The following is a 15,387-nucleotide window of genomic DNA, read 5'->3' as shown; positions in this document are numbered from 1 at the left end:
TATGCTATTGGAAAGTAGAAAACCACCACCTAACCTGAGGCAGTCACACTGGGGTTAAACTAACACAATCAGTTTTACAGTCACATTTCAAGAGCTGTCTCCCATCTCCTACATATAATAAGCAGAAGACATTGGAGGTCTCTGCCCCTAAACTGGAACAGTGAATATAAGCATGTTTGAGTCAAAATCCACTGTACCGGAGAGACAGATCAGAGGCCAAGGAACTTGTTAACACAAAGGAAAGAAAAGGACCCTCATGCAAAGAGGGTAAGACATTGGCACAGTCCAACAGACAACATATATTTCTGCTGCTACTGGAGAAGAAACATCAAATAGAAACTGTATCCACAATCAGGCAGGGCAGATTATCAGGCAGTATGCACCTATATGGGTATCAGCTGTCTACAGCTAGCGTTTGTTCTGAATGAACTAGCATCTGTCCTGGTAGGTTGATGTTCATGCATACTAATTTTAAAATATTTTGAGTGCTATCTATATTTTAATAAAATGGAAGGGCACTGGTTCTGGGTTAAGATGAAGTAAGCACACTATGCCTTAACTGAATGCAACTAAAACCCCTGAATATAACTGAAAATCCTGGAAAAGAATGATGAACCAGCAATCTGAGACTCAGAAAAGAAAACAATAGTGGGCAAACTGTGGAAGAAAACTAGAACTTAAAGTACAACCAGTTCAGCAATGAGTTTCCGGCTGTTTTTTATGCACCCCAAACCCCAAGCCTGAATCCAAATCCTGGAACTACACACCAGGAACAAACACAAAGGGATACAAAATAAGTCTTCTCTTTCTGGTTAGAAAGTGGGAATGGAGGGCCTCTATATGGGACTGAGTGAATGGGGGAAATCCCCTGGCTTTTTCTTCTTTTACCTTTCTCATCCAGCCCTGTCCCTAAGCAAGCCCATCTCACAACCAGCAGCTATAGCTGAAGAGACACATAAATCTCTGAGGAAGAGGAATTTTTCTTATCAGAGGACCAGTGGTACAAGGAACGTGACAGAACTGCAAGGAGAAATAGACAAATCCACACTTATAGCCTGAGATTTCAATATTCCTTGCTGTTGACCAAGTAGAAAGAAAATCGGCAAGAATATAGAAGACTTAAATAACACTATCAATCAACGTGACCAGGTTGACATTTATAGAAGCTTCCACTCTAAAACAGCATAATACACATTCTTTTTAAGTGCACACAGAACAGTTATTAAAATAGATCATTTCCTGGGCCATAAAACAAGTCTTAACAAATTTAAAATGATTCAACCTACAGAAAGTTTGTCCTCTGATCACAATGAAATTTAAGTAAGAATCAATAAGAGAAAGATATCTGAAAAACTTCCAAATGTTTGGAAACTACATCAACACACTTCTAAATAACACATGGGTCAAAGAAAAAATCAAAAGGGTATTTTTGAACTAAATGAAAATACTACTTATCAGAATCTCTGTAACTAACTAAAGCAGTAAACAGAAATTTTTAATACTAAATTCCTATATTACAAGAGAAAGCTTTCATATCAATGACCCCAGCTTCTACCTTAAGAAACAAGAAAAAGATAAAGTTAAACCCAAAGCAGGCAGAAGAAAGAAAATAATAAAGGACAAAGTATAAATCAATGACACAGAAGACAGGAAAGCAATACAGAAACCAAATACAAAACTGATTCTCTGAGATGTATAAAACTGACAAATCTTTGTCCAAAATGATCAGCACAATGAGAAAGAATACCCAAATTACCAGTATCAGAAATGAGAATGCTTACATCACTACAGATTATGCAGATATTAAAATGTTTCTCAAGAAGAAACACATAATTTGAATAGTCCTATATTTATTAAACAACTTGAATTCACATTTAAAAACCTTCCAGCAAATAAAATTCCAAGCCCAATTAGCTTCTAAGAAATTGTATCAAACAGTTAAGGATGAAATAATATCAATTCTACACGATGTAGCTTAGGAAACTGAAGAGGAGGAAACTGAAGTTGAAACTTCCAACTTATTCTATGAGGCCAGCATTATTCTGATACTAAAACCAGATAAAGACATTAGAAAACAAGAAAATGAAAAGTCAATATTCCATGTGAATATAGATGCAAAAATAATTTAAATTCTTAGCAAATCAAATACACCAACCATACAAAAACAAAGTCACAGGTCAGACCTGCCCTCCTTTAGAGCATTGCTTCCTATCATAATAGTCCAAATCAAATAAATAATGAAACTATTTGTACCACATAATTAAGTAAACTGATCACGTTTTCTACTGGAGGTGACTGGCTTGGACATCAACTACTCTGGATTCTGCTAAAGAACTGACGACATTATTCTAACATCTCCTTTCTTACACATTATTTATTTTCCCTGTAGTTCAGAACTTTCTTTTGCTTACTATTTTATGTATTTATCACCAATTCAACCTTGAGACTCTCATCAGTTGTCTAAAACTTCTCTAAAGACAATTAATTGCATCAGGTTTCTACCAATCTCATTTTCCTGAAGACGACTCTTCTGGAGGCTTCTAACCCACTCCAATCTGAACTGCTAGCCCTCTATCCCCTTCTTTTTATTGCCATTCTGAAGGATCTTTCTGCTTTATTGACTTTCCTGTCTCTTGTAATTCATTTCTTTCATTTGGCTGACTTTTTCATTTTGATGGATCACATCCTCCAACAGATTCCTTAGAAAGTGTATAAGACAGGCAGATTGTTTTTGAAAATGTATATATCTAATTCTATTATTATATTTGAACAGTATCAATGCACATGGAATTCAGAGAATTGAAAATTATTTTCCTTCAGAATATTGAAGATGCTGCTTTATTTTTCAGTTTCCAGTGCTATGACTGAGAAGTGCAAAGCCAACTCATTCCCTCCCACCCCTCAGAAGCATGAACGATCTGTTTGGCCCCAGTGATTTCAAATTTCACTACAATGTGCCTTAGTTTGGATCTATTTTCATCCACTGTACTAAGCACAGACTGAGCCTTTTCAATCAGGAAACTTTATGCTCTTCAGTTAAGAAAATTATCTTGAATCATCTTGATGATTTCTTTTCCATTTTCTCTGGTGTTTCTTTTCACAACTATTATTTGAATAATGAAATTCCTGGACTGATCCTGTGATTTTTCTTAACACTCCTCCTTCGTTTCTTATTTTTGTCCTTTTGCTCTATTTTTTCAGAGTTTCTTTCAGCACATTAGCCTCTGATAATTCTACAGAGCTTTTGGTTTTTACTATCAGAATTTCAATGCCTAAGAGCCTTTTTTAAAGTCATAATATCACTCTTTTATGTACTTCTTTCTTGTTTCATGGTTATTTTCTCTTATTTCTGGGGATAATAGTTCTATAATTTTCCTCTGCAAAAATGTATGTCTCTCCAAGTTGTTTTATTCCATTTAATTTCTATCTTTCATACATTTAGAGAGTTTCTTCAAATATCTACTCATCTTTGTTAGCTGCTCATATTTAAGGGCAGGGGACTGAAAAGCTGATTTGGAGCTTTGATACATGGAGTAAGCTAACTGGCCTGTTTATTTCAGGAATCTCTGATGACTAAATTTCCTCTTTCTTCTTTTATCTTCCTTTTTTTGGTAAGATTCTCCAGAAAAGACATTTTTTTTCCAACCTCCTGCCTGAAATCTGAAGGTCTAACTGCCAGTATTCTGGGAGCCCAGTAGGAGAAAACAGGAGAGAGATATCTAAGGTCCAATTCTCCCATTTTTAGCATGGGACTTCTGCCCTCAACTATGCCTGGTGTCTCCCAGGCTACAGTGTTTCTGGTTTTCCCCAATCCTAAGGATAAATTTTGCTTTTGGTTAGGGGTGAGGAGTTCAGCATTTGCCCAGCTGACTGGTTAGGTGGTTTTGGGGAGGAAGTTCCAGAAACCCAATGCTTCTTCATCTGACTTTCAACCAATTGTCACTGCATCTCCATTTCCACACACTGTCATTCTCAAGCTTTTTGAGACCTCTTGAGGTTGTTTTGTTGATTTCCTCTACTGTTGGAGTTCAGTTTTCAATTATTCATATACTCTCCAGTTTCTAAAACTGTGTTGATATTTTCTCCTTCCAATCCTTTTTTACTGATCTTTCAGTGGGTTTCTCGAGGTAACAAACGTTTCATACTCATCCTATCTTTTACTCCTAATACTATTTCTCATTCATTTCAACTCATTATAGATAGTTTTTTAAAATTTTCTTTCTGGCCAGGCGTGGAGGCTCACACCTGTAATCCTAGCACTTTGGGAGGCTGAGGTGATGGATCACTTGAGGTCAGAAGTTCCGAGACCAGCTCGGCCAATATGGTGAAACCTCATCTCCACTAAAAATACAAAAAAAGCCGGGCCTGTAATCCCATCTACTCAGGAGGCTGAGGCAGGAGAATCGCTTGAACCTGGGAGGCGGAGGTTGCAGTGAGCCAAGATCAAGCCATTGCACTCTGCACTCCAGCCTAAGCGACAAAGCAAGATTCCATATCAAAAAATATATATATTTCTTTTGAATAAAGATATTACAAATAAAATCTCTAAAAAGTTAAGAAACATGCTTTTACTATCAATTAACTCTAACAATGATACAATTCCTGGTGACTTCAAATTGAGATCAGGTAGTTGTCCTCTGGATCACAGAAATCCCTGGTTTTGTTGTTTGAAGTTTTAGCTTTGTTAGTAAAATTCAATTACGCTCACTGATTTGAAAAATATTTTAACTGACGAAGCTCAGAGTAAATTAGATAAGCAATTTCAAACATCTATATTTGATATTTAATAAAATTTAAGACATTTAATAATTACAATTTTAGTAGTAATTTGTACTAATTTTATTTTTAGAGTTTTACATAATCTCATTTTTGTATCAAAATATGTTTACAGGGAAAATAAGAGTGAATAAGATAAATTCCAGACATAGTCATAATACATGCTTATTACTGAAGTATGATTAAGTATTAGCATAAGTTAAAATTTTCAACTCATTCCTCTTTTTAATCTGCAACAAACAATTTTATAAAAATAGTACAGCTCTAAAAACTGGGAAGAGCAAACAAAGTTGAAGAAAAAGAGGGACACGATTATAGAATAAATAAATCTGAAGCTTTTACAGGATTAAAACCGGAACATTTGTAAATCTTAGCTTTATTTTATTTTATGCTATTAAAGATTCTTTGAAAACCAAACTCATTAAATGATTGTCTGAAATTTTATAATCTATTCATCATTTTGGGTTCTCAACTCATTCTCTTTGAGATCATTCATTCACCATTTATTTAGTGACTACTATATACTATGTACTTATTATTGGCACTTAAGGATACAGCAGTGAACAAAGCATAAAAATCACTGCTATCACGAAACATCCATTCTAGTTTTGAACAGAGAAAATAAACAGAATAAATAGGAAGGTGGTAAGTACTATAAAGAAAAAGGAATACAGAGCTGGTGGTCATGCAATGTTGGATAAGTTAGAAAAGGTCTAACTGGGTATTTCACTGACTCAGAATGTTTTTACCTAGTTTTGAAGTTGTCCCTTCAAAAATTAATCAAAGGCCTGTGATAATAAATTTTGAATAGAAAAGGAAAATAAGTAGGAAGATCCTAATACAGCAATTACCAACAAAAAACATTTCTTCTGAGACAGCTAAGACAACAAATATTATATTGATGACATTTAAAAAGCCAGTGTGTGATGATACTCCAACAAATGTTGTTGAAAATTCACTTTTGGTTACATTCCAAAAGTGATATCCAGATATATACCATAATGCTTCAAAACTGCTTAAACGTTAATATCATTTAAAAAAACAGGCACTAGACGATATTTAATTTTCATATATCTTGAATAAATAATATATAGATTTTTACATCATATCATTTAAATTCTAAATGAGAAACTAGAATATCTAAACTATACCATGGCAATATCCTAGTTTCCAAATTAAGTACTAGAAAGAAATATCTATCGCTATTTTTTGGAATTTAATAATCAACTTGATGAAAATTTACCTTGCCCAGAGCGGCTTTGGCGAGAGTCTACACTTGACTGTCTTCGATCCGGTGGTTCCTCGCTCCCTCCATCTGCATAAAATTAAAAAGAGCATAAGCAAATAGATAATGAGATTGACATAACAGTGTCTCTGACATTATCTACATTTAAAACTACTATATCGATCATTTATTTGTATTTCCTATAATCCGGATCATTAAAATATTTGAGGATTTTTCTTATATAAACCAATGGTTCTTACCCTTATTTTTGTGGGTTTACACTCCCCTCTTGAAGTCTTAAGAAAGTGTAGGTGTTTTTCCCCTCCCCCATATGTATATACTCTACTTTGCATATAATGAAGGAAAGTTATCAACACCAAAGTTCAGTCACAGAATTCCAGTTAACAAGGCCTGATTTAAAACAATCTTTTAAATTAATTACAGCTGCTTTTTCTGTCTAAAGTATAACAGTACATCAAATAATCCCTAGTACTGTTTTACTACAATAAGAATTACATGCGTACGTTTTATAAGATAAAAATCAATAAACCTATAAAAGAAATCAATAAAAGCTAAAAAACCAAATAAATCTTGAGTTTATTTTACCATGATTTTAAAAATTATATAGAAACAAATCCATTTCATCATATACATCTTCTTTTAAGAAATAACCAAAACAGTATATTCCCTCATGCACTTTAAGAAAAGCTAAAACAAATTTTACTTTATTGTAAATAATTGCCTCAATTTTGTTATACAGAAACAGAACAATTATGCATCATAAATTCATTAAAATAGGCACAGTAAAACAGAAATTAATACGTTAAGAATGTAAAGTATAATATAAAATATGAAACTAAACCAAGCAAAATCTTTAACATAGTGGTCTATACACCTATAAATTTGTTATGACTTTAATCAGATGAAAAATGCATTAAGGCCTCAACAATTTCCTTTCTTCTTTCTTTCATATAATCACTTCTTATTTTTCACTTGACAGGGAAAACGGGTAGTAGCTGCAAGCAGGGTTAATAAAGAGTATTCTTGCTCTGTCATCTACTTATTCTATGGTTTATTCTTTGTAATAGAGCTCGTGTATTAACATCTATTGCTTTTTAAACAGATGGCCTGTTTTTTAATTCATTATTGATATAAAGCTTCCTTTTAAGTATATTTATTATATGTAAGGCCTAGCAATAATTAAATCCAATTCATGTACATATATCAACTATTCTCTATTTTGTAGAGGGCTGTTAAACTAGCAAGTACAGTAGCATTTAATCAATCGATTCCAAATATACGATGACAATACAAAATAATAAGTACACTGCCAGGAAATATTCATATCTCTTAGTCCACAGTAATCTAGTAAAACACTCCACTAATTTAATTAGTCAGATTTGTAAAATAACTTATCACATAGAAAGATACTCAAAGTGATAGGCAACCATATTTTTTCTTCCAGTATGAAAATACTTTTTAAATATAAATCAGTTTAAATATTATTTTAGTTCTGCTGTTACTATATGTTACATTTGAATAAAAATAGACATGTTGACAAAATAAGGTGTTATCTGAAAGACAAATATGAGAAATTTTTCTTTGATATTATTTTAAAAAATTAAAGCAAAAATCTACTCATGGATTATCATCTCTGAATGGCTGATCTGCCTCTGTTGAAATTAAAACTTAAATTCTTTAATTTTGTCCTTTTAAGGAAATGTGAACATTTACAATCCTTCTTAACTGTACTTCAAATTCTAAGTAAAGAAGTCTATAAATTATATGGATTCTTTTCAATAAGGCTCAGTATTTCAACTGGGCCAACTCGAATTTAATTTCTAAGTTTTAAACCCTCTAGGATTCCTTCTACCTCACTCTCTTGTGAATTAATATTCAATATGTCCAAAAATCCTCAATTTTTCTCTTCTTTCTAAAATGTATTTAAGAACAGAGAGAAAGGCAGCCAATAATTACTATGTACTCTCTGCCAGGTATTTTACACAGTTCATCAAAGCCCTATGAAGTAAAGACCTATTTCACAGCTGAGAACACTGAAACTCATGGTGACTAACTGAAATCCAATGACAAAACCAGTAAAAGTGAAACTGGATTTTAACCCAAGGATGTCTGACTCAATACATCTCTCTGATACTAATTTCTATCCAAATTTATTAAATATTTTGAGTTCAATTCATGTTCCCATTTTATTCTTTTCTCATAAAAACGATGTTAAAAAAGCACTAATCAGTAACTATAGCAATTATTCCTTTACAGAATAGAGGCATTCTAACAAAGGAGGTTATGAGGACTTAGTCTTACAATATAATCTTCCTATGTGCTTCCAATATAAAATCAAAAGATATATTCTCTAAAGAAAAAAAAATGTTTTTCCCAAAAGCCATGTTTGGTCTGTCTATTCATTCTACTAAAAGAGAGCTTCTCTTGACAATGAACTGGCCACAACCAAAATAAAGTACCTCAGTAGGAATTCTGGTACACTGCCAACCCTATAACCCTCCCTCTCCAGGTCTATATTACTGCTCCTTTCTAATGAATACCATTATTTAAGAAATTCTAGGGCTGGGCAAAATGATTCACGCTTGTAATCCCAGCACTTTGGGAGCCCAAGGTGGGAGGATCGCTTGAGGCCAGGAATTCGAGGTTACAATGAGCTATGCTATGATCACACCACTGCACTCCAATTGGGTGACAAGGAGAGAACTTGACTCTTTAAAAAAAAAAAAATTCTACACTCTATTAAGAAAATTTAGCACCTGACATTCTGTATACCCATGCTTAGGTAACTAAAGTCCCTATCATCCATCTATTCCCCACATCTATGAAATCTATCCCAGCAAGCTTAGGTATACATGCTTTACAAGGAATTCAAGAAAAAAGCTGCTCTAACAAGAAAAGAAGTAAGTAAAAGTAGTTCTTTCTAAATGCTTACAGTGTGAAAATATGACACATTTTCTTTTTAGTGAAAAGGTCAATGCTCATGACATTGATATATGAATTACTCTTATCAAATCAACTACTTGAGATGGAAACATTTTTAACTCACCTTTAGTGAGGCACAATGTTAACCTGCATGTGCTGTCATAGAAATTACGTTGTGAGAAACAACCAAGAACCCTGACCTGCTTAATGCTTTTTTAAAAAATCTTTAAACACACTTACCTAGAATAATTTGCATTTTAAAAAGATACCCCTTATAGTAGTGTAGAGACTAGGGTGGTGGTTTTCGATACTGGATGAACAAACACATGTGGTTCTGCTCTAATACAATTTTCTTTATGGACACTAAAATTTTAATTTCATATAGTTTATATGTCACAAAATATTATTATCCTTTTAATTTTTTTAACCATTTACAAATATAAAAACCATTCTTAGATTATGGGCCCCACAAAAACTAGGAGTGACCTAGATTTGGCCAGTGGGAAATGACCCCTGATCTAAAGGCAGGGAGATTAGTTTAGAAGGCTAATTAGAGCAGTCTCTGTGAAAAGGAATGAGTTGAATGACTTGAGAGTAAGGCCAGTAAGGATGAGAAGGCGGCTCTGCAAATGATGTCTGGCCTAGGGGCCATTGAAAGTTTAATGGCTGCATGGGCTCAAGGACCCTTTTCTTGGCTCTCTCTAGGTGATCCTTTAGTGAGTAAAATGTAAAATTCCCAAAATCACCCCAAATGAATGGAATACCTGACTACTTAATTACATGTTACATCTCAGTCTTCTCTGTGCCCAAGAAAGGCTCTTGCGAGGTGACTAAAAAGTGCACAATGCATTGTGAAAGGGATTTTTTTCCCCTTAAGTAAAGTTTATGGTTTTTATTCTAAATAAACATTGTTGAAAACCACAACATCTCTATTATGTGGTAATATCATTTCCTATTTTCATGAAAAACTAACGTGTACATCATTTCTACAGTCTGAATTTGATACTTGGGTTTGAAACGAAAATTAGATTTTGAATATTAAAATCCATTTATAAAAATTTCTGTAAACAAGTGTTTTACATAAACACTTCATGATAGTTAATAAGGAAATAAAAGCAGCCCAGCAAAAGTTTCTATTGGTAACCTATTTTCTCCAAATGCAGAATGAAAATATGGCATGTTAAAAAAGACAGACCCAGGCAAAACAGAAGAATACAACAGTCCTCTGTAGAGGACCTACTCCTTTTATTTAATTTGTAATTATTTATAAGAAGTTTTCATGAAAAAAGCACAATGGAACCCAGTAATCACTAAGATGCCTGAGACAGACATCAATAAATTACTAGAGGAGATATGAAATAATATGCCTGTGAATGAAATACAAAAATAAGAAACTTTTTAGAATGTTTAATTTTTATTCTACTTTTAGTAAGGTTACCAGGAAATGTGTGGGAATATATACTCATGTACATACAAATGCACAAAAAGTCAGTATGTGGGCATAATAAGACCTGAGTTTTAGTTCCATACCTGTCATTTTTAGATGATTTCTCTGAGTCTTAGTGTTTTTATCTGTAAAACTGAGGTCAAAGTAACATCTTCCTCTGAAGGTTGTTGTGAGGTTCAAATGAGCTAACATATGTGACAGCACTTTGTAGTCTCTAAATTGGTGATTTTCAACCAGGAGCAAACCATGGACTTCTAGGGACATTTTTGGTTGTTACAATTGGAAGAGTGCTACTCATTTCTAAAGGGCAGAGGCTAGGGATGCTGCTAAATATTCTAGAATTCACAGGACTGCCTACCACCACAAAGAATTATCAGGCCTCAGATTTCAACAGTGCCAATAGCTGAGAAATATGTTCATAATGTAAATGTTCATAACAATCATAATTATCAAAATTATATACAAATAAGTTAATTATCTTATTGTAAGTAAATTTAATATATAGAAAATACAGTGAAAAATATAACTCACACTGATACAGCAACTATCAAACTTTACCAAATCTTAAGATTTCCCATATTTACATCAATTTCTTTTAAACTAAAACACTACCAGTTGTACACAGCTGATATTTTCATTATACAGTTCTCCAATACAATTTCCCTTCTTCCATCCCTCCCCAAATTAACCACTATATCTTAATATGTAAAATCACATGCATGTTTTTATACTTTTATTACATGTATATGCCTCCACAAATGTTTATATTACATAAGTGTAATGATACTATATCATCCAGCAATGTGCCATTTTTACTTAATACTTATGTTTTGAAATTTATCTGTGCGGACGTTCATTTTAACTCGAATTCATTTTAACTCTAGAATAAAAACATGCATGTTTTTATACTTTTATTACATATATATGCCTCCACAAATTTTATATTATGTAAGTGTAATGATACTATATCATCCAGCAATGTGCCATTTTTACTTAATACTTATGTTTTGAAATTTATCTGTGTGGAATTCATTTTAACTCTAGTATTCCACTGTATGAATATATCAACTGTATCTATTCTCTTACTAATGAAGATTTAGTCTCCAAATTTATACTACTTCAAAAGGAAGTCTGCAATGAACCATTTCCTACAGCACATGTCTAATCTGCTTGTATATAAGCTCCTTGTGCACATGTTCAAGATATAGAAGCGAAACTACTAAATAATATAATGCAAAAACTCTATAAGAGCAACCAAATTTCTGCCAAAGACAGTTGCATTAATTTTTATTTCCACAAAAAGTGAAAGTTCCCATTTCCTCACAAGCTCATGAATACTACTCAAGTTTTTTTCATTTCTGCTAAAGAATGTGAATTGGTATCTGATTCTTGTTTAATTTGCCTTTCCCTCATTAATAATGAAGCTGAGCATATGTTTTACTGGCCATTTGGTGTGTGTATATTCTTGTTTATATCCTCTGCCTATTTTTGCCACAACTTTCTGATCTGCATGTTTTCTGATGAGAAATCTACAGTCATTCAAATTGTTGTTTCCCTCTAGGTAATGTGTTATTTCTCTCGGGCTGCTTTCAAGATTTTTTCTTCATCTTTAGTCTTCAGCAGATTGATCACATAGTGATAGGGTATGAATTTCTTTGCATTTATCCTATTAAGGATTCAGTCAGCTTCCTGAATCTGTAAATTTGTGCTATTTACCAAATTTGACAAATTCCCAGCTATAAGTTCTTCAAATATTATTTTAACACCACATTTTTCCTTCTCTTTTTCTGGAACTCCAATGGTATGAATCTAGATCTTTTGTTATTATCCTACAGATCCCTGTGGTTCTTTTCCCTGCCATGCCCCGCTTTTCTCTCTGTTGTTTAGATTTGGATAATTTCTATGGATCTGTCTTCAAGTTCACTGACTCCTTCTGCAGTCACTTCCATTATGCTACTGAACCCATAAAGTTTGCTTCTTGTTTGGGTCTTTATATTTAGTATTTCTAAAATTTTCATTAGGTTCTTCTTTATATATCTCCTATTTCTTTCTTAAGACTTTTTATTTTTCCATTCATTTCAAGAAGGTTCACATGATTGCTTGTTGGAGTATTTTTAAATTTTTTTCCCATTGGGAATTTATTTATTATTATTTTTAATAAAATAAAAAATAGGGTGTTGATTTAATTTCATACATGAGAGATAAAAATTTAAGACTTTTCAGGCTGAAATATATTAGACTTCAGAAGACAGGCATCAATTGTTCTAGTAACAATAAAACGTTTCCTTCATTATTTTACCCCATAAAGAAGCATTTTTATAATAGTTGCATTAAAATCTTTGTCAGATAATTCCAATATCTCGGTCATCTCTTGGAGTTGGTATCTATTGTCTTTTCCCTTGCAAACTGCTATTTTCCTAGTTCTTTGTGTATCAATTTCATGTGTAATTTGTATGTCAATCTTTGTATATAATTTTGGTTGCATCCGGACATTATGAATGTTTTGAGTTATGAAACTCCAAGTCTTCTTTAATACTACAGGAAATGTTAGTTACATTTTTCAAAGCCTTTGCTATTCATATCTGTACTGCCTGTGTACCCTGAAGTGGTCAGTCAGGGTGCTGGGCAGTGATCTGTTAGGTCAGTTCTAAAGTCCATGGTATGACAATTAGGACCAAATTCACACCTGTGAAACTCAGTGGTGACTCCAGGAGCTCATAAAAACTTAATGGGGCTGACTTTCAGGTGCCCTTCACGGCAATCTTTTCAGCACTTTCCATTTCCCTAAAACTCCTCTTTTGGTACCCTGACAAAACCTAGGGCTATCGTAACCTTGCTCTGCATGTATTTCATGACCATATCTGTGTCTGGAGCACAGTGCTAGGAAGAATGAAAAAAAAAAAAAAAAAAGCTTTCATTAATAATCTAAAGACTGGCCCAACAACTCTTGGGACTATAGCTCCACCAGAGAGGACGGTTCCCTTTTCTCCGTATTTTGGCTTATGTGAATTCTTGATGTTACCACTAAGGTAGGGGGTTGGGGCAGCAGAAAATAAAACAACAGGAAAGGGGTGGTGAGCATTTGGCATATTCTGAGTGTTAAGAGTTCCTTTCTCATTCCTCAAAACAGGTTTAGAGGGCTTCCACTGTAGACACCTCTTTCTGTGCCCTGGTCCCCACTCCTAGCTTTTGAACTACACTGTAAACCTAGCCTCCATGCCTGCGCCAGTGCCAGGTGAGCCCCGACAACTTCAGGCTCCAGGCTGGCCCCACATACCCAGGGCTCCAGACCTATCTCACTGCCAGGCCATTCCAAGGGACCTGATGCTATAGGCAGGCTCCTAGCTACTCAGACTCCAGGCCAGCCACGGGCTCCACACTAGCCCCAGAACCAGGACAGCTCTCAAAGTCCCAAGCTTCAGACCCACCCTTTGCCAGGCTAGCATCTGTGGCCCCAGGATCCAGGCCTGACCCTGAGGGCCAAGGCTCCAGCTGACCCAGGTCCAGGCCCGTCCCAATAGACCCTGACAACAGGACGTACCTTGCAGGCCCAGGCTACAGGACCAAGACTTGACTCACAGACAACAAGCAGGAGGATCACTTAAGCCTGGGAGGTCAAGACTGCGGTGAGCCATGATCGCACCACTGGGTGCAATCTGTCACCCACTGCACTCCAGTCTGGGTGACAGAGCAAGAGCCTGCCTCAAAGAAAGGAAAAAGAAAAAACCTTCTGCACAGCAAAGAAAACAATCAACAGACTGAAGAGATAACCTACAAAATGGGAAAAATATTTGCAAACCATACATCTGATAAGAAGCTAGTATTCAAAATATACAAGGAACTCAAACAATTCAACAGCAAGAGAACAAATTATCTTATTTAAAAATGGGCAAAGAACCTGAATAGACATTTCTCTAAAGAAGACATATAAAGAGCCAACAGGTGTATATATAAACATGCCCAACAGCACTAACCATCAGAGAAATGCAGATTAAAACCACAATAAGCTACAACCTCATACATAATTAATAAGACAAAAGATAAATGTTGCTAGGGACGTAGAGAAAAGGGAACTCTTGTACACTGTTGGTAGTAAAATAAAATTAGTACAGCGATTATAGAAAACAGTATGGAGGTTCCTTAAAAATTTAAAAATAGAACTACCATGTGATTCAAGAATTCCCACTTTTGGGTATATATCTGAAGGAAATTAAATCAGTATGTCAAAGAGATATCTGCACTCTCTCGCACATTCATTACAACACTGTTCACAATAGCCAAGAGATATGGAATCAGCCTAAGTGTTCATCAGCCAATGAATGGATAAAGAAAATGTGGTGAATGTGTGGGTGAATACACACAATGTAATACTATTCAGTCTTAAGAAAGAAGGAAATTCTGTCATTTGCAACAACATGAGTGAACCAGGAGGACATCATGCTATGTAAACTAAGTCAAGCACAAAAAGATAAATACTCCATTGTCTCACTTACATGTGGAACCTAAAAAAGTCAAAATAACTGAAACAAGAGTAGAATGGTCGTTGTTAGGGGCTTGGAGGGAGCAGGGGTGTGCAGGGAGAAATGGGGAAATGCTGCTCAAAGGGTATTGAGTTTAGTTTGATAGGAGAAATAGGTGCCGGAAATCTATTGTACAGAATGGTGACTATAGTAAATAATAGTGCACTGCATAATTCTTTAAATTGCTGAGAGTATAGATATTAAATATTCTCTGCAAAAAGCAAAAAAAAAAGTTTGAGACATCAGATAGGTTAACTAGTTTGATTTAATCCTTTCATAATTCATACATATATCAAAACATCACATTGTATATCATAAATATATACTTTTATTTTTAAATTATAACTTAATATACAATAAACAGTACATAAAGATTAATAGATTATCTAGAGGCAATAAGATCCACAATAATTTTTGTATTCCAACCATTTGAAAAGGAATATATTTAAAAATATGGAAATATATAAAAGGAAAAT

General features: G+C 34.2%; 1 protein-coding gene across 6 annotated transcripts in view; it reads right to left on the bottom strand.

Moving 5' to 3' along the window:
* TANC2 (tetratricopeptide repeat, ankyrin repeat and coiled-coil containing 2) overlaps positions 1 to 15,387 on the bottom strand; it is a 486,030-nt gene that overhangs the window by 356,074 nt on the left and 114,569 nt on the right. For all 6 annotated transcript variants that reach the window (XM_054537237.2, XM_054537241.2, XM_024234406.3 and 3 more), the window contains exon 3: positions 6,020 to 6,091. In XM_054537237.2, the coding sequence (XP_054393212.1) occupies positions 6,020 to 6,091 (72 nt within the window). The remainder of the gene's footprint in view (positions 1 to 6,019; positions 6,092 to 15,387) is intronic.

This window comes from Pongo abelii, chromosome 19 (assembly GCF_028885655.2).
Source record: "Pongo abelii isolate AG06213 chromosome 19, NHGRI_mPonAbe1-v2.0_pri, whole genome shotgun sequence".
In the NCBI taxonomy this organism is placed as follows: domain Eukaryota; kingdom Metazoa; phylum Chordata; class Mammalia; order Primates; family Hominidae; genus Pongo; species Pongo abelii.
Note: the sequence above shows the minus strand (reverse complement) of the source record. Positions and strands in the feature narration are given on the sequence as shown.